Source organism: Eretmochelys imbricata, chromosome 14 (genome assembly GCF_965152235.1).
Source record: "Eretmochelys imbricata isolate rEreImb1 chromosome 14, rEreImb1.hap1, whole genome shotgun sequence".
Lineage (NCBI taxonomy): Eukaryota > Metazoa > Chordata > Testudines > Cheloniidae > Eretmochelys > Eretmochelys imbricata.
The window spans coordinates 31,107,869-31,135,400 of record NC_135585.1 but is presented as its reverse complement, the minus strand read 5'-3'; the positions used below and the strand labels follow the sequence as shown (position 1 = coordinate 31,135,400).

The 27,532-nt window shown below is 46.5% G+C and overlaps 1 protein-coding gene across 1 annotated transcript; it reads left to right on the top strand.

The window, feature by feature from the left end:
- Positions 1 to 22,402: 22,402 nt before the first annotated feature.
- Positions 22,403 to 23,359, top strand: LOC144273971 (olfactory receptor 6N1-like). Its single transcript, XM_077832698.1, has one exon. The coding sequence runs from the start codon at positions 22,403 to 22,405 to the stop codon at positions 23,357 to 23,359; it is 957 nt and encodes a 318-aa protein (XP_077688824.1).
- The last annotated feature ends 4,173 nt before the right edge of the window (positions 23,360 to 27,532 follow it).

The window sequence follows — 27,532 nt, the reverse complement described above, 5'->3', positions numbered from 1 at the left end:
CGGATCTCTGCAGATTTGCAGGGCGCTGCCCATTTATGCCTGGATTTAGGAGCTGAACTCTGGGCATTATTTTGCAAAACCTGCTCAAGCCTTTTAGAGCTCTTTCGTAGCAAACCATGGCGTTTTTTAAACCCCCGACATTCCATGACTGAGCAAAACATCTCCAGGAACATCAACAATGCTGGCTCGAAGAGAGGTAGCACTCTTCTTAAACAAAATGATTTTAAACGAACAACTTGCTACCAAAAAGTTTGAGATATTTGCTGTGGCAGAACAAAGGGGGGTTTCATCTAAAAGAATGTGACCCCAAGCTTCTTACAATTCGTTCTACAGGCATGGGGCTTGTGCATTTTCTGCTGGGGCTTGGCCGGACAAAGAGCCAGAGCTCAGCCCTAACAATCAACCGGGAGAGCGGAGTCAGAGGTGAGGAAGGCCTGAGAAGATCCTGAGACAGGGAATGAAGGGGTGTCCCATCCACCTGCTCCTTCCTGTAGGTAGATCACAGAAAGATCTAGAGGTGAGTGCTGGGATTTCCCAGCCATGAATAGGCAGCGTGCAATTAACAAGGGCTGCTTCTCATACTCACACACACACCCCCCATCACGCCATGCACACCTCTCACGCCGGCACCAGATCTGATTTCATCTCATGCATTTACACAGCACATCTCTGCAAGCAGATTATAACCCCCAGTGTCCATAACTCCAGTTAACTCTGCAGTGAGGACATGCTCCCCCCAGCCCCAAGACCTTAAAACCCAAGGTCGACTCCCCCTGCTCGAGAAGACACACGCTTCAAACCTGCCCCACCCCGCACCCCCAGTTCCCTAACCTGGGGCTTGCCAGGGGATTCTCTGCTTGTGATCAAGTGGGGCTGGCTGCATGCAAGACGCTGGCCAATCCTCTCTGTCTCCAGATGCTCAACTGCATTCAAAGAAAGTTTACAAAATAATCCCTCTCCCCCCTCCTCTGTATGTTCTTTCCATGCGCTCTTCCCTCCATCCCTATTCTCTGCGTCTCTAAGTTTCACCTGCTCAGCCAGCGGCTGGGGATTTGCAAATAAATAAATAAAAATAAAAAAACTGGACAAAAAAGCCCACAAACATTTTCTGTAAAATCAACATGGGCAGGACCACCAGTGCTGGACCTAGCGGGGCTGCCGCCCCCCGTCCCCCCGGCTTGAAGCGGTTTCCATCCTATCCAGGGTTTACAGTTTGGCTCAGTGGCTCTCTGCCCCCTCACTGTACAAATTGTTCCAGAGCCCCTGGGCGGGACAGGGCCTGAAGAAAGGGGCATGCGGAGGTGTTGGGAACACATGGGCCCTGCAGCTGCCCCCCCCCGCGCCATGCACCCTCCCCCCCGCCCCAGTTCTACCTTCTCTAACCCCCAGACAACACACCTCCCCCTCCCCTTTTCTGCTTAGGACTCCAGCCCCACTGAACAGTCCAGAAGGAAGATGGAATCTCTTACCTGAAGTGCCATCCAAAAACCCAGAGGGGCGGGCTGGAAGGAAGAGCCCCAGAAACACCCCGACCCACGGCATGTCAGAGGCGCAAAAGGAACGGGCGAGATCGGCGGCAACTTCACCAGAAGCTAAGGCCAGCCCACCGTCACCTGAGTCTACGAAAGCGCAGTAAGCTGGTGGTGTAAACGGTGCATGGGCAGTTCCACCAGACGATCAACAGAGCCGGTTAGAGAGTCATTTAACAACTCTGGAATGGCTTTGCAATGGGAGGAGAGTTTTCCGAGCCATGCTTTGCTTCCTGAGGCAGTCAAGATTTGAGCTTTACTAGAGGATTGTACAGGATTCAGGCACTCTCTAGTTCCTCCTTTGTCAGCCCCTTGCCCTAACACCCTGCCTGCCCTGGGTGCACAGCTGAGCTCTCCCTCGCTGCAGGGTGCAAAACCAGAACTATCCCATTACTCTCCCCTGCTGTGTCTCTCTCCCCATCTCTCCCCTCAGGCCAGGCTGCTGCTGCCCCAGGGGAGCTCACTGTGCTGGGTCCCCAGGGCTGTTGCAGATGCTTTCTCCTGCTGGGGCTGGAGGCCTTGTTCAAGCTCCCCTTGGAGAGAAGCGCGCTGTGTTTTTTTTACTTTTTTTAAACTATTCACTTGATTTGCTGCTTCCAAAACCTTGGGGAAGTTTTAACCTAAGCTGGTAAAAATAAGCTTAGGGGTTTTTTTATGCAAGTCCCCACATCTGTACCCTAGAGTTCAGAGTGGGGAAGGAACCTTTACATGGTGGCAGAGCAGTGGAATTAACTTGAAAGCATTTTGAGATCAATTTGAGATTTTTTTGAACAAGAAGCACAGATTTTAAAAAGGAAATTTTCCTTTGGGCTCCTGGAAAGCAGGTTTTAAGCTGCAAACAGTTAGAGGATTTTTTGTCTCTGCTTGGGGGTCAGAGCAGAGACAAAAGGGAATTGTCTTTTGTGAGCTGGAGTTTTCTCTACCTAAAGGCTGGGTAGTTAACCTCCTGCAGGGAAATTCACAAGTCTTCACAGACCTGAAGAAGTTTTTTTCTTTTACCTAAGAGCAACTAGAGGGGTTTTCTGTCTATTTGCCTGGAAACAAAGGTGTTAGGGTTTTTTTTAAGGATTTTTCTGTAGGCTGACAATCACTATCAGAGAACATAGGTATCTGGTTACAGCACAGCAAAATTTTACAAGCCAAGTTTTTTGTTTGTTTTATTTCTAACTCTCGGGTGTAAAGTTAGTTAAAAACAGAGAGGCAAACATGACAAAGCCCAAAACAAACAGCCAAAGAGGCTGCCCACAGGAGAGCTATGGAGGCAAAGGATAAAGAAAGGAAGCATGCTGAGGAGGAAAGGGAGCTGCCCACAGGAGAGCTATGGAGGCAAGGGAAAAAGAAATGGAGGAAAAGGAAAAAGAGAGGAAGCATACACTGGAGATGGAGAAGGCAAATGCTCAGCAGAATAGCAATCCTTCTCCAGGTACCACTTCCCATCCCAGGAAATTCCCCACCTACAAGGCAGGCGATGATACCGAGGCCTTCCTAGAAAACTTCGAAAGGGCCTGCCTTGGGTACAGCATCTCTACAGACCAATACATGGTAGAGCTGAGTCCGCAGCTCAGTGGACCCTTAGCTGAGGTGGCGGCTGAAATGCCTAAGGAACACATGAACCAGTATGAACTGTTTAAAACCAAGGTGAGAGTCAGAATTCGGCTAACACCCGAGCATTCCCATCAGCGGTTCAGAGCCCTAAGGTGGAAACCAGACGTGCCATTTACCCGACATGCCTACCACATTGTGAAACATTGGGATGCCTGGATATCAGGAGCAAGTGTTAAATCTCCAGAAGATTTGCCCTGCCTAATGCAAATGGAGCAGTTCTTAGAGGGTGTTCCTGAGGAAATAGAAAGATACATCCTGGATGGGAAGCCCAAAACTGTAATCGAGGCTGGGGAGATTGGAGCCAAATGGGTGGAGGTGGCAGAAAAGAAAAAAACTGGTCGCAGTTGGAGCAGAGACCAGAAAGGACAACCTCAGACCACACCCTACTACCGGGGGCAGCCGAAGGCCCCAACGACCCCCCAAAGAACCCTCCAGACACCTTATTGTCCCGTCACACCGTTCTCCAGCAACCCACCTCGCCCCAGTGATCAGTCAGCTGGACAATGTTTTAAATGTAACGAGCAGGGGCATGTGAAGGCCAACTGCCCCAAGAACCCCAACTGATTACAGTTCATTGCACTGGAATCACCCCAGAGGTCCTCAGGCCCAGATACCTCCCAGATACCCTTGGAGTGGAGGGAAACTGTGAGTGTGGGTGGGAAGAAGGTCACTGCGTGGAGGGACACCGGAGCACAAGTGTCAGCTATCCATGCTTCCTTAGTGGACCCCAATTTAATCGACCCAGAGATCCAAGTGACAATTCAACCCTTCAAGTCCAACTCTTTCAATTTGCCTATGGCCAAGTTGCCTGTCCAGTACAAGGGCTGGTCAGGAACATGGACTTTTGCAGTCTATGATGATTATCCCATCCCCATGCTGTTGGGGAAAGACTTGGCCAACCATGTGAAGCTAGCCAAGAGGGTGGGAATAGTCACCTGCAGCCAGGCTAAACAAGCCGTGATGCCTAGCTCTGTTCCGGAAACTTCTATCAGGACCCGGTCAGAGGTGATGGACCTGGACCCCAGGCCAATGTCTGCAACAGCAGTGGTGGATCCAGTCCCACAGACCCAGACAGAGCCAGAACCAGAACCGACGGAACAACCAGCACCAGACCCATTGCCAGCACTGAATCCAGTACTTGCAACCCCAACACCAGAGGGCCCCACCAAACCTGAACCGGCAGCAGCCGAAAACCCACCAGAGGCTCAGCCGGAGCCTGAACCCGAACATAGTGCACCAGCGGAGAGCGGTTCACAGTCAACGGAAACAGCCCCATCCCCTACATCGCTTCCAGAGGGACCAAGCCTAGGTCCACAATCCAATGAGGACCTGATGTCTCCAACATCAAGGGAACAGTTCCAGACCGAACAGGAAGCAGAAGAAAGCCTCCAGAGAGCTTGGACAGTGGCAAGGAGCAACCCCCACCGCCTCTCAGCTCTTCTAATCGATCCAGGTTTGTTGTAGAAAGAGGACTTTTCTACAAGGAAACACTTTCTGGTGGACACCAGGAAGACTGGCATCCTCAGAGACAGTTGGTAGTTCCAACTAAGTACCGGGTAAAGCTCTTGAACTTCGCCCACGATCATCCTAGTGGCCATGCTGCAGTGAACAGGACCAAAGACCATTTGGGGAGGTCATTCCACTGGGAGGGAATGGGCAACAATGTTTCTACCTATGTCCAGTCTTGTGAGGTATGCCAAAGCGTGGGAAAACCTCAAGACCAGGCCAAAGCCCCTCTCCAACCACTCCCCATCACTGAAGTTCCATTTCAGCGAGTAGCTGTGGATATTCTGGGTTGTTTTCTGTAAAAGACACCCAGAGGAAAGCACTACATACTGATGTTCATGGCTTTTGCCACCCGATGGCCAGAAGCAGTAGCTCTCAGCAACACCAGGGCTAAAAGTCTGTGCCAGGCATGAGCAGACATTTTTGCCAGGGTAGTTTGACCCTCCGACATCCTCACAGATGCAGGGACTAATTTCCTGGCAGGAACTATGGAAAGCCTTTGGGAAGCTCATGGGGTGAATCACTTGGTTGCCACTCCTTACCACCATCAAACAAATGGCATGGCGGAGAAGTTTAATGGAACTTTGAGGGCCATGATACTTAAATTTGTAAATGAGCACTCCAATGATTGAGACCTAGTGTTGCAACAGTTGCTCTTTGCCTACAGAGCTGTACCACATCCCAGTTTAGGGTTTTCACCATTTGAACTTGTATATGGCCGTGAGGTTAAGGGGCCATTACAGTTGGTGAAGCAGCAATGGAAGGGGTTTACACCTTCTCCAGGAACCAACATTCTGGACTTTGTAACCAACCTACAAAACACCTTCCGAACCTCTTTAGCCCTTGCTAAAGAAAACCTACAGGATGCTCAAAAAGAGCAAAAAGCCTGGTATGATACACATGCCAGAGAGCGTTCCTTCAAAGTAGGAGACCAGGTCATGGTCTTAAAGGCGCTCCAGGCCCATAAAATGGAAGCATCGTGGGAAGGGCCATTCACGGTCCAGGAGCACCTGGGAGCTGCTGATTATCTCATAGAATTCCCCATCTCCAACCGAAAGCCTAAGGTGTACCATATTAATTCTCTAAAGCCCTTTTATTTCAGAGAATTAAAGGTTTGTCAGTTTACAGCCCAGGGAGGAGACGACGCTGAGTGGCCTGAAGGTGTCTACTACGAAGGGAAAAGTGCTGGTGGTGTGGAAGAGGTGAACCTCTCCATGACCTTTGGGCGTATGCAGCGACAGCAGATCCAGGAGCTGTGCACTAGTTACACACCAACATTCTCAGCCATCCCAGGACTGACTGAACGGGCATACCACTCCATTGACACAGGTAATGCTCACCCAATTAGGGTCCAACCTTACCAGGTGTCTCCTCAAGCTAAAACTGCTATAGAATGGGAGATCCAGGATATGCTACAGATGGGGGTAATCCGCCCCTCTGGCAGTGCCTGGGCATCTCCAGTGGTTCTAGTTCCCAAACCAGATGGGGAGATATGTTTTTGCGTGGACTACCGTAAGCTAAATGCTGTAACTCGCCCAGACAACTATCCAATGCCACGCACAGATGAACTATTAGAGAAACTGGGACGGGCCCAGTTCATCTCTACCATGGACTTAACCAAGGGGTACTAGCAGGTAGCGCCAGATGAATCTGCCAAGGAAAGGTCAGCCTTCACCACACATCTCGGGCTGTATGAATTTAATGTACTCCCTTTCGGGCTGCGAAATGCACCCGCCACCTTCCAAAGACTTGTAGATGGTCTCCTAGCAGGATTAGGAGACTATGCAATTGCCTACCTTGACGATGTGGCCATATTTTCGGATTCGTGGACAGAACACCTGGAACATCTACAAAAAGTTTTTGAGCGCATAAGGGAGGCAGGACTAACTGTTAAGGCTAAGAAGTGTCAAATAGGCGTAAACAGAGTGACTTACCTTGGACACCAGGTGGGTCAAGGAACTATCAACCCCCTACAAGCCAAAGTGGATGCTATCCAAAAATGGCCTGTCCCAAAGTCAAAGAAACAGGTCCAATCCTTCTTAGGTTTGGCCGGATATTACAGGCGATTTGTACCACAATACAGCCAAATTGCCGCCCCACTGACAGACCTAACCAAAAAGGAACAGCCAAATGCCGTTCAGTGGACCAAAGAGTGTCAGAAGGCCTTTAACCAGCTTAAAGCGACACTCATGTCTGACCCTGTACTAAGGGTCCCAGACTTTGACAAACCATTCCTAGTAACCACAGATGCATCCTAGCGTGGTGTGGGAGCAGTTTTAATGCAAGAAGGACCGGATCAAGAATTCCACTCTGTAGTGTTTCTCAGCAAGAAGCTGTCTGAGTGGGAAAGCAACTGGTCAGTCAGTGAAAAAGTATGTTACGCCATTGTCTACGCTCTGGAAAAGCTACTCCCATGTGTTTGGGGACGGCGTTTCCACCTGCAAACCGACCATGCTGTGCTACGGTGGCTTCATACTTCCACGGGAAATAACAAAAACATATTCGGTGGAGTTTAGCTCTCCAAGATTTTGATTTCGACATCCAACACATCTCAGGAGCTTCTAACAAAGTGGCTGATGCACTCTCCCGTGAAAATTTCCCAGAATCAACTGCTTAAGATCGTCCTTGACATGTGGAAAATATTGTTAGTCTTTTTATACTTGGTAGTACATTTAGAGGTGCATGTGTCTTATTAAGTCTGTTTTCTCCTAGAGCTCCAGGAAGAAATCACAGCCAGCGTTTCACCCTATCTGTGATTTGGGGGGCATGTCATAAATATAAAGGGAAGGGTAAATACCTTTAAAATCCCTCCTGGCCAGAGGAAAAACCCTTTCACCTGTAAAGGGTTAAGAAGCTAGGATAACCTCGCTGGCACCTGACCAAAATGACCAATGAGGAGACAAGATACTTTCAAAGCTGGAGCGGGGGAGAAACAAAGGTTCTCTCCATCTGTGTGATGTTTTTGCCGGGAACAGAAAAGGAATGGAGTCTTAGAACTTAGTAAGTAATCTAGGTAGATATGCGTTAGATTCTGTTTTGTTTAAATGGCTGATAAAATAAGCTGTGCTGAATGGAATGTATATTCATAGAATCATAGAATATCAGTGTTGCAAAGGACCTCAGGAGGTCATCTAGTCCAACCCCCTGCTCAAAGCAGGACCAATTCCCAGTCAATCAATATTCCTGTTTTTGTGTTTTGCCGAGAGGGATTCTCTGTTTTGAATCTGATTACCCTGTAAGGTATTTACCATCCTGATTTTACAGAGGTGATTTTTACTTTTTCTTCAATTAAAATTCTTCTTTTGAGAACCTGATTGGGTTTTCATTGTTCTTAAGATCCAAGGGTTTGGGTCTGTGTTCACCTATGCAAATTGGTGAGGATTTTTATCAAGGCTTCCCCAGGAAAGGGGGTTTAGGGTTTGGGAGGATTTTTTGGGGGGAAAGACGTTTCCAAGCAGGCTCTTTCCCTGTTATATATTTGTTAGACGCTTGGTGGTGGCAGCAATAAAGTCCAAGGGCAAACGGTAAAATAGTTTGTACCTTGGGGAAGTTTTAACCTAGGCTGGTAAAAATAAGCTTAGGGGGTTTATCATGCAGGTCCCCACATCTGTACCCTAGAATTCAGAGTGGGGAAGGAACCTTGACACAGGGGCATGAATGTGCTTTGTGAATATTAGAGGAACAAGGTGGGTGAGGTAATATCTTTTATTGGACCAACTCCTGTTGGTGAATGAGAGAAGCTTTTGAGCTACACAGAGCTCTTCCTCAGGTGAATATTAAGAGTTTTAGCCTCTCCTTCCCGCTGCAGCGCCAGTCAGTGTTCATAGCACCTTTTCACAGAGATGGAGCATGAGATTCATGACTTGTGACAGGTCCTCAGTTGAGGAACTGTCCCAATGACAGAAATGGAGCTACCTTGATTTACACCAGCTGAGGATCTGGCTCAGTGTGTGCCCCAATGGGTGGCGAGTAGTGATAGAGTCTTACTAAGCCAGATCACACATGCCAGATTGTTTCTAGACTCTGAGTTTAGGGACAGCATCTTTTCCCCCCTCCCCCGTCCCACCCCAGGGCCTTTCCTGTTCGTGTATTATCATCCCACACTCATTATGGAGTGGGGAGGGTCACTCCCCAGTTAGGGTTGCACATCAGCCTGGTTTTACCCCTTTCTAAGATCCACCCTCCAAAGAACTGTATTTTATGACTGCTACATAGCTACTGTTGGGAAACAGAAAAGGCACTGCCCGTCCCTCACCACGTTACCATCACCACCACAGGCACTAAAAGGGAGAATTTACTCCACTTCATAATTTATGGCATGAACTGATCTCTTGTGAGGGAGTGAATATTATTCCTTCTCCTACAGGGCACTGAAATGCTGAATATACCCGGATATATTGTTAGAATTAATGGAAAGAAATCTAACACAGGACGGTGCCTAAGAACTCTAGACCACATTGAAAAATCTCAGTCCAAGATTTTAGTTGATGTTTGATTTTGACTCATAAGACATGGCATGATTCTGGCCATTGCCAGAAATGAAATACAGCAGTTAAGCATCATTGTTAAGCTCTGGTATGTCAGATAGACAGAGAAATGATCTGATCTGTCATATGAGTATTTGGCTACGAGACAAATGGGCTGTTATAGTAGTCACTGGTATCCGTGTCGAACACCCTCTTCCCCATCAGAGCAATGTTCTGTCCTCAGACTCAGTTTCCTGGCACTTTGCTCTGAAATCTAAATTTAGTCTTAAAATTTCAGCCTGTAACCAGGAGAGGAAGGGGAGTTTCTGAATATTTATGGAATTAATTCATGAGATTTAATTAACTTTTAACTCTGTGTCCTTCCAATTCAGTCGCACAGATTTATTGTTCCGAGACACAACCAATGGCAGACTGCAGAAACCAAACAGCCATCACTGAATTCTTCCTCCTGGGATTCGGGGATCTCCCTGACCTGCAAATTCTTCTCTTCCTGATGTTCCTAGTGATCTACATGGCAACCGTGGTTGGGAACACCCTCATTGTGGTGCTCGTTGTGGCTGATCAGCACCTTCACACCCCCATGTACTTCTTCCTGGGGAATTTGTCCTGCTTGGAGATCTGCTACACCACAACCATCCTGCCCTGGATGCTAGCCAGTCTCCTGACTGGGGACAGAACCATCTCAGTCAGTGGCTGCATCACACAACTGTATTACTTTTGTGCTCTGGCAGCTACAGAATGCTGTCTCCTAGCAGCGATGTCTTATGATCGGTATTTAGCAATATGTAAACCACTGCACTATTCAACTCTGATGAATACTGGGTTTTTCCTCTAGTTGGCTGCTGGGTCCTGGTTAAAGCTTGTTTGGCTAGTACTATCTTTGTTTTATTCCTATCACAGTTAACATTCTGTGGCCCGAATGACATTGACCATTTCTATTCTGATGTCATCCCACCTATAGAGCTCTCCTGCAGTGACACACACTGGTTAGTGTCCTGTGTATTCACCCTGTCTCCATTCCTACTAACCCTGACATCCTACGTGTGTATCATTGCCAGCATCCAGAATCCCCTCCACCACCAGTAGGCAAAAGGCCTTTTCCACCTGCTCCTCTCACCTCATTGTGGTGACAATTTTCTATGGAACCCTAATGATTGTCTACATGCTACCGAAACGTGATACACTGAGAGACCTAAACAAAGTGCTCCCTCTTTGCTATATGGTCCTCACTCCCCTGGTCCTTCCTCATCTACAGCCTGAGAAACAGAGAGGTCAAGGAAGCTTTGAGGAAAGCATTCAGTAAATGTGGCTTTTGCAAAAACGTGCAGAGACTCTGAGATAATAACTTAGCTTTGAAAACCTCAGGCTGTCTGGGTGATTTCAGCAATCATCCCCCATTAAAATTAAGTTGAAAAGTCCTAGTGAAAATCTCAGCACTCAGTGTTGTCCACCTCAGTGGAAGGACCAGGGAGGGAGGTGGCCATAACCATGTTCCCATCATGGAGTTATGGGCACTAGGCAGAATGGAGACAGAATTGTAACCAATTGTTTAGATCTTTAAAAAAGCCATTCGTGATCAAAATAAATGTTTGGACAATAAAAATAGTAACTCCTTGTGCAGCAGAGATGGGAACGTAAGGCTGGGAAATCTGCCACCCCTGAAATTGTGCATATTACAGTCATAATCCTCTGCAAACCAACCATCTTCACTGAACTCACAGAGGCCGGAGGCAAGCAACCAGGCCCCAGCAGTGACCTCTGGACACGTCACCAGGAACAGCGTTATAGCTCTTATCTGGGCTACACCCGGCTGTGACCAGCTCCGTGAAAGCAACAGCTCCAGGCTCACCGGGCCCTTGGAGGCAGGGAGGTTGGGCAAACAAAGAGGTAGACTCACACGCCAGGTCCACTGGGACTGTCCAGGCCCAGCTGGGGGTTTGCTAGGGCACCCGTAGAACGGAGGCCGTTCCGGGGGTCGGGTCTGTCAAACGGTCACTGACGAGGGACTCTGCTCATGGCCCTGCAGGGCACCAGCTGCTCTGCTTCCACCAGCTGCACAGAGCAGTTCAAAGGGAGGGGACCTGTTACAATGAGCGTCCCCAAAACTAACTGCAACAAGCCCAATGTCCAACAGGGCTAGTTCTGAGGGCACAGTGTCTAGTCAGCCTCAGGTACCCCAGGCAGCTCTGCTCCAAACAGGGCCCTTTCCTCAGGGGGTGAGGCAACTTATGGTGAGAGGAAGCGGCGACCACCTACCAACGGGCAGAACTCCTGTGATGCCAAACACGGCAGTGCTGGCTCAGTCACTGGGAGCACGTCAGGGCTTGGCCAGAGGCCGGGGAGCTGGGCACCAGTAAGAATTGTAGGCCTCCGACTCTGTGGAAAGGATTTCCCAAGGGACCTGACGGAGCTAGTCACCCAAATCTCTTTTAAATGGGAGATGGATGCCTATCTCCCTTAAACGTCTCTGAGAATCTCAGCGTGGAGAGCCACTGGGATTCTGTCATGGGAGCTTCAAACTATGCATTTCCATTGGAAAAGGAACCCACATCAACTGAAAGGCACTGAATGGATGGGAAACCCCTGCTAAACCACGCTACATGGCAGAGGGGCATTGCTGGCACATGATGGCATATATCACATTGGTAGATGTGCAGGTGAACGAGCCTCTGATAGTGTGGCTGATGTGATTAGGCCCTATGATGGTGTCCCCTGAATAGATATGTGGACACAGTTGGCAACAGGCTTTGTTGCAAGGATAGGTTCCTGGGTTAGTGTTTTTGTTGTGTGGGGTGTGGTTGCTGGTGAGTATTTGCTTCAGGTTGGGGGGCTGTCTGTAAGCAAGGACTTGCCTGTCTCCCAAGATCTGTGAGAGTGATGGGTCGTCCTTCAGGATAGGTTGTAGATCCTTGATGATGCGTTGGAGAGGTTTTAGTTGGGGGCTGAAGGTGATGGCTAGTGGCGTTCTGTTATTTTCTTTGTTGGGCCTGTCCTGTAGTAGGTAACTTCTGGGTACTCTTCTGGCTCGGTCAATCTGTTTCTTCACTTCAGCAGGTGGGTATTGTAGTTGTAAGAATGCTTGAATCTTGTAGGTGTTTGTCTCTGTCTGAGGGGTTGGAGCAAATGCGGTTGTATCGTAGAGCTTGACTGTAGACAATGGATTGTGTGGTGTGGTCTGGGTGAAAGCTGGAGGCATGTAGGTAAGCATAGTGGTCAGTAGGTTTCCGGTATAGGGTGGTGTTTATGTGGCCATTGCTGATTAGCACTGTAGTGTCCAGGAAGTGGATCTCTTGTGTGGACTGGTCCAGGCTGAGGTTGTTGGTTGGATGGAAATTGTTGAAATCATGGTGGCTTCTTTTCCATGGGTCCAGATGATGAATCAATCATCAATGTAGCGCAAGTAGAGTAGGGGCGTTAGGGGATGAGAGCTGAGGAAGCTTTGTTCTAAGTCAGCCATGAAAATGTTGGCATACTGTGCGGCCATGCGGGTACCCGTAACAGTGACGCTGTTTTGAAGGTATACATTGTCCCCAAACACTCCCTCCTCAGGCCCTACACTACCAGCACTCCCAGCTATCTTTGAGACACCACTGACTTCCTGAGGAAACTACAATCCATCGGTGATCTTCCTGAAAACACGATCCTAGCCACTATGGATGTAGAAGCCCTCTACACCAACCTTCCACACAAAGATGGACTACAAGTCGTCAAGAACAGTATCCCTGATAATGTCACGGCAAACCTGGTGGCTGAACTTTGTGACTTTGTCCTCACTCATAACTGCTTCACATGCCTGTTGCCAACTGTGTCCACATATCTATTCAGGGGACACCATCATAGGGCCTAATCACATCAGCCACACTATCAGAGGCTCGTTCACCTGCACATCTACCAATGTGATATATGCCATCATGTGCCACCAATGCCCCTGTGCCATGTACATTGGCCAAAATGAACAATCTCTACATAAAAGAATAAATGGACACAAATCAGACATCAAGAATTATAACACTTAAAAACCAGTTGGAGAACACTTCAATCTCCCTGGTCACTGGATTACAGACCTAAAAGTGGCAATTCTTCAACAAAAAAACTTCAAAAACAGACTCCAAAGAGAGACTGCTGAATTGGAATTCATTTGCAAACTGGATACAATTAACTTAGGCTTGAATAAAGACTGGGAGTTGATGTGTCCTTACACAAAGTAAAACTATTTCCCCATGTTTATTTCCCCTCCTACTGTTCTTGTAAAGTGCTGGAAATGGCGCACCTTGATTATCACTACAATAGGTTCCCCCCTGCCCCCCGCCCCGGCTCTCCTGCTGGTAATAGCTCACCTTACCTGATCACTCTTGTTAAAGTCTGTATGGTAAAAAGAAAAGGAGTACTTGTGGCACCTTAGAGACTAACCAATTGTTTCATGTTCTCTGTGTATATAAAATCTCCCCACTTGCAGGCATCCGATGAAGTGAGTTGTAGCTCACGAAAGCTTATGCTCTAATAAATTTGTTAGTCTCTAAGGTGCCACAAGTCCTCCTTTTCTTTTTAAGAATGGGAAAGAGGCAGCTATAGTGAGAAGAATCCACCATAGGAGAGAAGAGCAACAGGCTGTCATGCTGGGAAATCGACACTAGATGGCAGCAGAGTAGAGGAAATGGGGCGGGGGGGCATCAGAAATACTGACTAGTGACCAATAGAGTTCAGTAGCCAATACAATAATGGGAAAGTTATACTGTAAAATGGCTCCTAGGTGGCAGCATGTTGTAAGAGTGAGACATGGGCCACTATTTTCAAAAATGCCCATTAGATGGCAGCATCTCTTGAATACTAATTCGGGGTGGTGCAAGTACATGATAACTGGCCATCACCTTGGACAGCCATCTCCCCAAAATGTAAGCTGGTGTTTGTCCATGATCTAAAATATTTTCCACAAAAGGATCATTAGACTAAAACGTGATGTAGAATGGGACTTGTATAATTGCAACTCACAGTGGTCATTGTTAGCTACAACGCTTTGGAGACACAAAATGAACCAAGTGGGAAAAAGGTCAAAGTGGGACCATTTTGAAAAGCACGAAGAAAGAATAAGTATGAGAGAGCATTTACACTTTTTAAAACGAAGGGGAAGCCCATTTTCTGTCCCTTCAGGTAACTGCAGGTCTCTACTGAGAAAGTCCCATTTCTGCAGAATGATGAAAGACAAGAACCTCAGTGGAACTGGAGTCCTGTCTGCCAAACCCTGAAGAGCTCTGTGTGTCGAAAACATGTCTCTCACCAGCAGAAGTTGGTCCAATAAAAGGTATTCTCAAACCCTGAGAAATGAGTTCATCGACTCCAGTGAGAGCTGTCCTATGAATAGAGGTGAGCACCCAATTCCAAACTGCTGCTGCTTTGCATTTATATATCACCTTCCGAACCGGGGTATTAAAGTGCTTGAGTAATTAAGCATGAGCAATTTAAGATTCACCTTCTGTGAAGAATGTGGGAAGTATCTGTATTCATTTTTACGATACATAGTCTGTGTCAGGATGCTGGGCAAAGGTAGGTAGGACAAGTGGTAGGAGCTGGAGATCCCGGAACTGAAGCCAGGGGTCAGAGTCAGTATCAGGGTCAAGAGTCAAGCCAAGGGTCAGAGCCGGAGGCAGAATCAGGAATTTTTTTCCCCTTCATTTCATTTGCTTACAGTTCTTGCCATTCCTTCCTTAGCTCACTTTTGATTAGGTGTTTAAATGCCAGTTTGCTTAAGGGGATCCCGAGGTCAACTTGTTTGTGATTAATAACACTTTTTGCCAGCCAATTCGTTGCCTGCTATCCCTGTCTGCACCAGGATCCATGCGATTACGTTGGTTATATCCAGTTCCACCAGTCTGGCTGTTAGCAGTAATATATCATTAAGAGAATCATTTCTGCTGTCAGACTCACCACTGTGAGTTGCCTGCTGCAGCCCTGATAAAGAGTCAGACAGGATGGCCACAGCAGCTGGCCACACATCTAAAGCACGATTTAGTGCTAGCATAATCCCTGTGTATCTCAGCCATAAAGACGGATACAAAGTTAGTCATACAGCTTTCTTGAGTCCGAGTGAGGGCACACAGGAAGCTGTTCCCACTCTGTTCTTCCTCTTTGGAACCCTCTGTATGTATTTGTCAATAGTGTCCCCACTTATAGCAAATCAATATAATTGTGACATCTTGTCTATCATTCTTTTATTGATTTCATCATATAATTCCACGTCTTTCCCGACCGGGGGTGATTTTCTAAGGATAGAATATTTTCCCATAGCTATACATTTTGGTCTCTTTCAATCCCTTCTTTTCATGAAGATCAGCTATCCACTTCTGTACCTTATTTACATGGGGAATGTTGACTTTTTGTCCGAACCGGTTAGCTTAGTGCTATCTTCACTATTATCTCGTACTTTGACCCAAAAAGGTTGAGTCTGGGAGCTTCGTTCTAAGAGTTAGCAGCAGCTGATGGAAATGCGTATATCTGTAGTACAGAGATACAGTAATGAACTCACCACCTGATATGCAATGCGTGTGTGTGGATATAATCTAGTTCGGATTTGTATTCATGGCTGACCCAAAGGCCGGGCATCCATACTCAATAACTGGTCTAATTAGTGCTCTGTATAGCATTGCCACCATTTTCATATCCACTCCCCAGGATGTTCCAAAGGTATTTGACTTTTGCACTTATCTCATATTTTCAGTATGGTCCCTCCAAGTGAGCTTGTTATCAAATATCACACCGAAGAATTTGTAATGTCAGTATATTTATCTATTGGTCATATAGCTATAACTTTACATCTTTTTGGCTTTTCCATGTTGTGAGGATCATTCCCTTAGTTCTGTCTATGAGAATTTGAAGCCCCACCTCTTTCCCCATTCTGCACTTCTCTTAAGTGCATCATCATTCTTTTGGTGGCACTTTCAAGGTTTCTGCTTTTGATCCATATGGCACAGTCAGCAAACATGATCCCTATTTCTATCCTCATCTATTCAGGGCGATCATTTATCATGATGTTAAAGAGGGCTGGTGTAACTACACTGCTCTGTGGAGTTTCACTTGCAATTTACTATACGCCGGAGAAAGCTTTCCCTAATTGGACTTGTTCTTTTGCCTAAGAAGTTCCTTATCCATCTGTACATTCTTCCTATGTTACCCATTGAGGCCACTTTATGAAGTAGTTCCTCTCTCCAGAACACATCGTAGGCTTTTTCTATGCCCAGGAATATTAGTATAATTAATTCTATGATTCTCATGCTTTTTTGTGCTTCTGTCTCTATCCTGACAGCGTGGTCAATCACACTCCCACCTTACTGGAGCCCACTTTGTGTTTTATCTATAAACCGTCTTCTTTCTAGGTGTGCTACTGTTCTCTCCCTTACTATACTTTCCGTGGTTTTACCTAAGCCACACTAAAGTTTACATTTAAAATATCCATATCCTTCTCCCATCCCACCTCTTCATCTCATAATTATCCTTAATGTTCTTTTCTTTTCCCTAATTTGTATCCTCTGATATTCATCATTACTGACTTTTTGAAGCATGGTGACCAGAGTTTCTGCTTTTCTTCTCTTAGAGCTTATTACTCCATGCCCCGCAACTGGAAGACGTGGTGTACGTGACTCTTACTCTTTATTCCATTCATTTCCCTAGTTTGTTTATATATAAACTTTGCTGTATTGGTATTTTTACTTACTTCCCCATGTTATGGTTTCCAGCTCTCTCTTTTTGCCCTTTTTATAGCCCTTTGTGAAACTACCTTACTTTTTTATATTTAATTAAGTCCATTCTTTAAGGATTTTTTGCTGTCTTATATGCCTTATTCCTTTCCCTAATTACCGTTTCATATTCCCTCTTCCACCATGGTACACTTCCCCTATCTTCAGGCAGGGTTGGCATCCTAGGAATAGCTAGGCTGGCTGTCTTTATGATTCCTTTATTAATATTACTACAGAATTCCTCAATATCTTCACAGATCCATTACTTACTCACATATTGCTCACTTCTCTTTCCAAAGATTTTTCCAGTTTGCTTTTTTAAGATTCCAAGTGGGGATATCCTTTTCCTTGAGATGTAATTAATGTCAGGATGTGGTCACTAGCCATTCCCACCCCTCTGTCAATTTCACAGCTGCATTCACTCCCTATGGTCCCAGATCCAGACATGAGAAGCTTCCATCAGCTGTATTGAACCTGGTAGGCGCTCCATCATTGATTGCTAAATTATTCTCTTCAAAGATTTGCTCTGAACATTTTCCATGTTTTTCTTACTTCCCTGCAATCGGTTGTGACTATTCAGATCACCCCAGACAATGAGTGGGCATGTGACACTTGCAATGAATTCTTTCAGGTCCATAGCCTCTAGTTTCCTGCATGGGTCATAAACATGATAAAGTCTTAGAGATGCAGAATTGTTTTGTATTGGTATCTCAATAGCATTATCCTTGCTATTTAGCTTTCTAACCTCTATTTCAAGGTACTTCAGGTTCTCCTTAGTGAAAGGGTATGCGTCCCCACCTTTTCCATTTCTCTATCATGTCCATATAGACCATATCCTGGGATTTTATAGTCTCATTTTTCTATTAGCCAAGTCTTGTATGCATATTAGATCAGGCTTTGTTTTCATATCAAAAATATTGGTCTTTAATTCCTACCCATGTGCTATTAAGCTGTGGGCATTCAAGCTGAAAATCTGTTTCTAACCGTCCATAGTAGTTTCACTGAGGAAAGTCTGAAGTTGTTCCACTGACAGGTTGCTAGCCTGCAGCTTTAATTATAATTCTCATTTTCTGTTTTCTTTCCTGTTTGAGAACTACAATTGATTACATCAACCATTACTGCAATGAATCTCTTTTCATCCCAATGTTACTCATTCCCTCCCATTAATTTCTTGCAGGCTATTGCCTTTCCTCACATCAGGTTCTCTTTTATATATCTCCTAACAGCTTCTGCACAGGACATGTTATTAGCAACTTGGGTTTCTTGTAGTTCTCTAGCTTGCTCCCCTCAGTCCAGCTTGCATATTCTGAGCTGTGTTTCCCCCACAGTTGCAACATTTTTGTTCTGTCCCTTCCTCACAGTCATCCTGTGAATGGTCACCTCCACACTTACTGCACTTTATTTTCCCATTGGACTTATTTGCAACATGACCAAATCTCTGGCCGCTGTAGCATCTCACAGAAAGAGGACTATAGGACTTTGATACCCTAAAGTTACTCTGATATTCTGGACTATCTGGTCACATCCCTCCCTTAAAATGTGACCAGCACAGCTGTCAAGCACTTGCTATCACTGCCTCTTCTGCTAGTTAGCCACTTAGCACTTATCACCTTATCTCCACCTATTCCTTGCTTTCTTTCCTGAAATTTCATTTGGCTCCCAGATAGTACCCATCTTGTTTCTGTGAGGAATTTGGGTAGCTGACAACTTATTTGTATTTTACTTAGCACCTTTGTCTTAAGGAGTGTCCCTACTTGGTCTTTGTTTTTACATTCCACTAATGAGTCTCCAACAGGTACCATCTTAGCTCTTGCTCTGTCTCCAGCACTTTTTTGATCCCCTCTGCCATTCTCAGGGGGTTGATATCTCCTATCTTTATGTCCTTATCTACGGATTTTACTGTTAGGTAATTTCCCCCCATTTCCCTTTCCTGCCCTCCTATTTGCTGGTCCTTCTTCTGGGTGCAGAGAATCTCCCCTTTTCTTTTTCCTTGCTGGCATCCAGTCTTCATCAATGCTTTCCCTGTACTCATGGTCTAGCCTGGTTTCAGTTTCATTTCTCTCATCCATCTCACTCTGCCCAGCCAGCCACCAAGCCAGCACCCCACAGTCACTACTGAAACAGCCTTTCTTCAACCAGAGCCTGGACACTTCCTTTTACACCCCATCGCTTTATATAGGATCAAGGAGCCAATCAGGGATAGCTAAGACCACTGTCAGTCAGATCACATGAGGCGGAACTTCCCCTGCTGTTAAACCACTGCAGATTGTGTGTTGCAAGGAATAATCAAATTACAGGTAGCAATGTGGGGATGTTTGTTGCCTGGTAGCCTATAGACCCACTAGGCCTTACATCATCTCTTCTAGGGGTGCTGCCCAGACAGGCTCTTCTAGGAGGATGATGGTATGCTTGGCAGATAAGGGAAGCTTGACTATCAAATCCACAGTAATAATCACCTAGAGTCTAGATAGGGTGTCTGAAGGTGCTGAGGGGCGCCTTCTTACTAACTAAAGGAGGAAGTGGTCTTGGGGAATAGAGCATCCAGGAAAATATAGGGCTTGAGGATGCACACCAGCTGGGTATGGTCAGGGAGGTATTCCCCTTTTCAGGACAGGGCATTGGCTGCCTTGTTCTGGTGACAGGTGATGGTAAAATAAAAGTGTGTGAACAACAGGGCCCACTGAAGCTGTCTTTGGTTCAGCGCCTTTGCCCTACGGAGGTAGTCCAAGATTTTATGATCTGTGTATACCTGTATTGGATGTTGGGCACCTTCAAGGTGGTGGCGCCATTCCCTGAAGGTGGCTTTGATTGCTAGAAGCTCCGTATCTAAAATCTCATAATTTTGTTCTGCTGGGTGTGAGTTTCCGAGAATAATAAGCACAAGGGAACAGGTGCTGTTGGGGGCCTGATTCTTGGGGAAGTATGGTCCCAATTGCAACATTAGATGCATCAGTCTCACTGACAAAGACCCGCATTGGGTCAGGATGGATCAAGACTGGAGCACTGGTGAAGGCCATCTTGAGCTGGTCGAACACCTGTTGAGCCTCCGGAGAGTAGGTGAAAGAGGCGTGTTTGGGGAGGAGCACTGTCAATGGGGCTATCTGGTGTGAAAACCCAGGCATGAAGTGCCTATAAAAATTAGCAAACCCAAGGAAGCACTGCAGCTCCTTGATGTTCCAGGGGTGCCGCCCAGGTCCAAACAGCGTTCACCTTCCTGGGGTCCATTTTGAGGCCCTCGGAGACAGGATGTAACCCAACTACTTCACGGAGTGTTGGTCAAAGCTGCCCATTTGTGTTCGCACCATGGGAAGTTCTCTCCGAGGGCTGTCAACCTGTTCAGGCGTGTTTAGTGCCCCTTGCAACATGCTGGGTAGGGGGTGACCCACTGCCTCCATGTCCCACAGGGTTGGCCTTGTACAAGTGTGAGGGGTGGTCCAGGAAAACTTCCAGAATCCTTGGCAAAGGTAGGCAGGACTAGTGGCAGGAGCTTGGGATCCCAGAACTGAAGCCAGGAGTCAGAGCCAGTGTCAGGGTCAAGCTGAGGATCAAGCAAAAATCAGAGTCAGAGTTAAGCTGAGGGTCAGAGCCAAAGACAGAGTCGGGATTGGGATGTGGGTCAAACCCAGGTTTTGACCTTTAATCGTATTTGTTACTCTTCTCTGGACTTTCTCCAATTTGTCCACATCTTTCCTGAAATGTGGTGCCCAGGAGTGGAAGAATTACTTCTCGTGTCTTGCCTATGACACACCTGCTAATACATCCCAGAATTATATTTGCTTTTTTTTGCAACAGTGTTACACTGTTGATTCATATTTAGCTTGTGATCCACAATGACCCCCAGATCCCTTTCCACAGTACTTCTTCCTTCTGCACTCATTTCCCATTGGGTATGTGTGCAACTGATTGTTCCTTCCTAAGTGGAGTACGTTGCATTTGTCCTTATTGAATTTCATCCTATTTACTTCAGACCATTTCTCCAGTTTGTCCAGATCATTTTGAATTTTAATCCTATTCTCCAAAACACTCACAACCCCTCCCAGCTTGGAATTGTCCACAAACTTTATAAGTGTACTCTCTATGCCATTATCTAAATTGTTGATGAAGATATTGAACAGAACCCGACCCAAAACATATCCCTGTGGGACCCCACTCATTATGCCCTTCCAGCATGACTGTGAACCACTGATAACGACTCTCTGGGAATGGTTTTCCAACCAGTTATGCACCCACCTTAGAGTAGCTCCATCTAGGTTGTATTTCCCTAGTTTGTTTATGAGAAGGTCATGAGAGACAGTATCAAAAGCCTTACTAAAGTCAAGATATACCACATCTACCACTTCCCGCCATCCACAAGGCTTGTTACCCTGTCAAAGAAAGCTATCAGGTTGGTTTGACATGCTTTGTTCTTGACAAATCCATGCTGACTGTTACTTATCACCTCATTATCTTCTAGGTGTTTGCAAACTGATTGCTTAATTATTTGCTCCATTACCTTTCCGGGCACAGAAGTTAAGCTGACTGGTCTGTAATTCCCTGGGTTGTCCTTATTTCCCTTTTTACAGATGGGTACTATATTTGCCCTTTTCCAGTCTTCTGGTATGTCTCCGGTCTTCCATGAATTTTCAATGGAGTGGCGAGTGGTGATAGAGTCTTACTAGCCCGGATCACACATGCCAGATTGTTTCTAGACTTTGAGTTTAGGGAAAGCATTTTTTTTCACCCAGTGCCTTTCCTGTATTATCATCCCACACTCATTATGAAGTGGGGAGGGTCATTTCCCAGTTAGGGTTGTACATCAGCCTGGTTTTGCACCTTCTTAAGATCCACCCTCCAAAGAGCTGTATTTTATGACTGCTACATAGCTACTGTTGGGAAACAGAAAAGGCACTGCCAGTCCCTCACCACGTTCCCATCACCACCACAGGCACTAAGGGAGAATTTACTCCACTTCATTATTTATGGCATGAACTGATCTCTTGTGAGGGGGTGAAAATTATTCCTTCTCCTACAGGGCACTGAAATGCTGAATATACCAGGATATATTGTTAGAATTAATGGAAAGAAATCTAACAGCAGGATGTTGCCTAAGAGCTCTAGACCACATTGAAAAATCTCAGTCCAAGATTTTAGTTGATGTTTGATTTTTACTCCTAAGACATGGAATGATTCTGGCCATTGCCAGAAGTGAAATATAGCATTTAAGCATCATTGTTAAGCTCTGGTATGTCACTAGAAAGGATATGATAGACAGAGAAATGATCTGATCTGTAATATCAGTATGTGGCTATCAGATAAATGGGCTTTTATAGTAATCACTGATATCCATGTCGAAAACCCTCTTCCCCATCAGAGGAATGTTCTGTCCTCGGACTCAGTTTCCGAGCACTTTGCTCTGAAATCTAAACTTAGCCTTAAAATTTCAGCCTGTAACCAGGAGAGGGAGGGATTTTCTGAATGTTTATGGGATTAATTCACGAGATTTGATTAACTTTTAACTCTGTGTCCTTCCAATTCAGTCGCACAGATTTATTGTTCCTAGACTCAACCAATGGCAGACTGCAGAAACCAAACAGCCATCACTGAATTCTTCCTCCTGGGATTCGGGGATCTCCCTGACCTGCAAATTCTTCTCTTCCTGATGTTCCTAGTGATCTACATGGCAACCGTGGTTGGGAACACCCTCATTGTGGTGCTCGTTGTGGCTGACCAGCATCTTCACAGCCCCATGTACTTCTTCCTGGGGAATTTGTCCTGCGTAGAGACCTGCTACACCTCAGCCATCGTGCCCCAGATGCTGGCCAGTCTCCTGACTGGGGACAGAACCATCTCAGTCAGTGGCTGCATCATACAACTGTATTTCTTTGGTTCTCTGGTGGCTACAGAATGCTGTCTCCTAACAGCGATGTCTTATGATCGGTATTTAGCGATATGTAAACGCCTGCACTATTTAACTCTTATGAATATCAGGTTTTCCTTCCACTTGGCTGCTGGCTCCTGGTTAAATGGTTTTTTGGGTATTACCATCTTTGTCTTATTCCTATCACAGTTAATATTCTGTGGCCCAAATGAAATTGACTATTTCTATTGTGATGCCCTCCCACTGATAGAGCTCTCCTGCAGTGACACCCACCAGCTCATATTGGTGGATTTCATACTAGCCTGTGTATTCATCCTGCCTCCATTCCTGCTAACCATGACGTCCTACATCTGCATCATCGCCACCATCCTGAGAATCCCTTCCACCACCGGGAGGCAAAAGGCCTTTTCCACCTGCTCCTCTCACCTCATTGTGGTGACAATTTTCTATGGAACCCTAATGATTGTCTACATGCTACCGAAACGTGATACACTGAGAGACCTAAACAAAGTGCTCTCTCTTTGCTACACGGTCCTGACTCCCCTGGTAAACCCCCTCATCTACAGCCTGAGAAACAGAGAGGTCAAGGAAGCTTTGAGGAAAGCAGTCAGTAAATGTGGCTTTTGCAAAAACGTGCAGAGACTCTGAGATAAAAACTTAGCTTTGAAAACCTCAGGCTGTCTGGGTGATTTCAGCAATCATCCCCCATTAAAATTAAGTTGAAAAGTCCTAGTGAAAATCTCAGCACTCAGTGTTGTCCACCTCAGTGGAAGGACCAGGGAGGGAGGTGGCCATAACCATGTTCCCATCATGGAGTTATGGGCACTAGGCAGAATGGAGACAAAATTGTAACCAATTGTTTAGATCTTTAAAAAAGCCATTCTTGATCAAAATAAATGTTTGGACAATAAAAATAGTAACTCCTTGTGCAGCAGAGTTGGGAATGTAAGCCTGGGAAATCTGCCACCCCTGAAATTGTGCATATTACCGTCATAACCCTCTGCAAACCAACCATCTTCACTGAACTCACAGAGGCCAGAGGCAAGCAACCAGGCCCCAGCAGTGACCTCTGGACACTTCACCAGGAACAGCTTTATAGCTCTAATCTGGGCTACACCCGGCTGTGACCAGCTCCGGGAAAGCAACAGCTCCAGGCTCACCGGGCCCTTGGAGGCAGGGAGGTTGGGCAAACAAAGAGGTAGATTCACACGCCAGGTCCACTGGGACTGTCCAGGCCCAGCTGGGGGTTTGCCAGGGCACCCATAGAACTGAGGCCATTCCGGGGGTCAGGTCTGTCAAACGGTCACTGACGAGGGACTCTGCTCATGGCCCTGCAGGGCACCAGCTGCTCTGCTTCCACCAGCTGCACAGAGCAGTTCAAAGGGAGGGGACCTGTTACAATGAGCATCCCCAAAACTAACTGCAAGAAGCCCAATGTCCAACAGGGCTAGTTCTGAGACTACAGTGTCTAGTCAGCCCCAGGTACCCCAGGCAGCTCTGCTCCACACAGGGCCCTTTCCTCAGAGGGTGAGGCAACTTATGGTGAGAGGAAGCGGCGACCACCTACCAATGGGCAGAACTCCTGTGATGCCAAACACGGCAGTGCTGGCTCAGTCACTGGGAGCACGTCAGGGCTTGGCCAGAGGCCGGGGAGCTGGGCACCAGTGAGAACTGTAGGGCTCCGACTCTGTGGAAGGGATTTCAGAAGGGACCTGACAGAGCTAGTCACCCAAATCCCTTTGAAATGGGAGATGGATGCACATCACCTTACACGCCTCTGAGAATCTCAGCCTGGAGAGCCACTGGGAATCTGTCATGGTAGCTTCAATCTGTGCATTTCCATTGGACACAGAGCCCCCATCAACAGAAAGGCGCTGGATGGATGGGAAACCCCTGCTAAGCCTTTGAGAGCTGCTGCCACTGTATGCGCTCTTGTAGCCACGAATGTTGCAATCATTTTTTGTACGATTTTGTTCCCAGTGGCTTTAGTTTGAAACAGCACACACCTAGCAGTAGGTAAGAAACGAGGAGAGATGCAGTTATGCTGTCTAGGGCCACAAGAGGGCAGAGAGGACAGGTGCAGCTGTGCTGTCCAATGAACAGCAGCCAAAGTGGAGGGGCAAGAAAGGAGAAGTTATGTTGCCAAAGGACCAATGGAAAGGGAGGTGAAGCTGTGTAACGGTGTGTAAGTGCTGAGTAGAGAGCACTGAAGAGACGAGGACCTCTGTGCTGCATAGTGAAAGGTGGACAGTAGCAGATGTTATGGAGTGAGTTTTGGGCTGTTATATTAAATAACGGCCACCATGTGACATGATGGTCTCTTCTGTCCTTAAACTCTATGAATTGCTGATAAATGGGGATGGGTGGTAGGGGAGAGGATTGAGGGTAGGGAGAGTGTTCCGGGGGGTGGGGCGTGTCAGGCCAGAGGGAGGGGAGAAACACTGGAAAGGGATCATGGGAATGGATGGAAGGGGGAGGGGGGGCTAAAGAGGTGGGGATTGTCAGCTCCACATTCCCCTATCTCGTTTGAAGCCACCACCCCTTTCCCTTTCCCTTCCCCTCCCCTACTCCTCTCTAGCCTGGGTGGTAGTGGGGGGGAGGAGAGATGCCTCTTGTTCACAGCCCCATTGCTCAGAGCAATGGCTGGAAGACAGAGAGGGACACACCTCAGACAAAGGCGGGAAGGGGGTGTCAGCAGCTCCAGGCTCAGTCAGGATCTCAGATACATAGTCTGGGAAATGTACTCAGTGTGTCAGCTAAATACAAGGTGGAACAGATTGTTTAACATAAGTAGTTAACATATTTCAAAGGACTGCTATAGAGTGATCTCTTGGTGAAAAGTGTTCACCCAAAGGTGATACAGTGTTTGTCTTTTATCATTTTTCTGTGTCAGTTCATTTGAGAGCATAGTGATTGTTTGGTTTCACCCACATAGCTGTTGTCTGGGCATTTGATTCACTGGATGAGGTACACCACATGTCATGATAGGCACAGATAGGACCCATGGATCTTGAAAGGTGTGTTGGGGGAAGTATTGCTCATTGTAGCAGAGGAGATATGTCTGCTGCTTTTGCATCTATTGTTCTGGCAGGGTCTGATGCGGCTTTGAGTTGGTGTGTCCTGATCTGTGGGGAACTTGCTTCTGATGGTGAGGTTGGAAAGGACGGGGGGTTGTTTGAAAGCCAGAAGTGGGGGTTCAGGAAAGATTTCTTTCAGAATGTGATCCCCATCGAGTGTGGATTTTAATTGTTTAATGATACTTTTCACAAAGCCTTCACTCTACATCTGACCTCTCGGTCCTCATTCTCAAAAGAAATCTGCACAACCCTGTCAAAAGATGAGCCTGGGAACTTAAATGCATAACTTTGCAAGACACTAAAAATCATTAACTGAATAGAGACACTAGATTTATGGCTTATTACAACAAACTGTAACCAACTAACCCCCCCCCTACACACACACAGTTGCATTTCCCACCCTCCCTCCCATGACTGGTGGTGTGTGTGTCATAACCATAAGGGTAGCCTAAAATTCCTCCTTACCTGTAAGGAGGAACCTGGTTGGCACTTGACCAAAGGAACCAATGGGGACAAAAGATACTTTCAAATCTGGGCAGGGGGGAGGCTTTGTTTTCAGTTCTTTGTTTCTGTGTTCCTTCGCTCTTAGGACTAAGAGGGACCGGACTTCAATCCATGTCCTCCAAACCATTCCAAACCAGTCTCTCAACTTGTGAATTTTCCCTTTGCTGGAGGGAAGTTTATCCCTGTTTTGTAACTTTGAAACTAAGGCTCGAGGGGGTTCCTCTGTGTTTTGTTCATCTTTTGTTACCCTGTAAAGTTATCTTCCAACCTGATTTTACAGAGGGGATTTTTACCCTTTTTTTTTAAAAAAAAAAATCTTCTTTTAAGAACTGATTGATTTTTTTTTCAGTGTCCAAAGATCCAGGGATTTGGGTCTGTGTTCACTTTGTACCAATTGGTTAGGATATTGTTCTCAAGCCTCCTTAGGAAAGGGGGTGTAAGGGCTTGGGGGGGGGGATATTTTGGGGGAACAGGAACTCCAAGTGGTCCTTTCCCTGATTCTTTGTCTAAATCACTTGGTGGTGGCAGCATACTGTTCAAGGACAAGGTGGAATTTGTGCCTTGGGAAAGTTTTTAACCTAAGCTAGTAAAAATAAGCTTAGGGGGTCTTGCATGTGGGTCCCCACATCTGTACCCCAGCGTTGAGAGTGGGGAAGGGACCCTGACAGGTGTTAATCATAGAATAATAGAATATCAGGGTTGGAAGGGACCTCAGGAGGTCATCTAGTCCAACCCCCTGCTCAAAGCAGTACCAATCCCTGACTAAATGGGACATTTCAACTTGAATGGTCCCCTGAAATGTGTGTGAACTATTTATGATAAATTATCTGTTCCACCTTGTACTTAGCTGTGACACCGAGTACATTTCCCAGACTGAAGAAGAGTTCTGTGTAAGCATGAAAGCTTGTCTCTCCCACCAACAGAAGTTGGACCAATCAAAGATAACACCTCACCCACCTTTTTTTTCCTCTCTCTCTCTCTCTCTCTCTCTCTCAAAAAAAAAAAATGTTCTGTTGTTTTCAGTTTTCTTTCAAAACCTTTGGAGGTGGTTTGCACTGTGCTCCTTTCTACTCAGCTGAGGAAAGAGAGAGGGGCCCAGACTCACAATCCCCGCCCCGCCCATGCGCACACACCTCCTCTCCACCCTGCAAGACTCTCACTTCCCCATTAACCCGCTGTTCCTGGGGGGAGAGGAGCTCCTAGATACATAGATTGTAAAGTTAAAAAAATCCATTCTGAT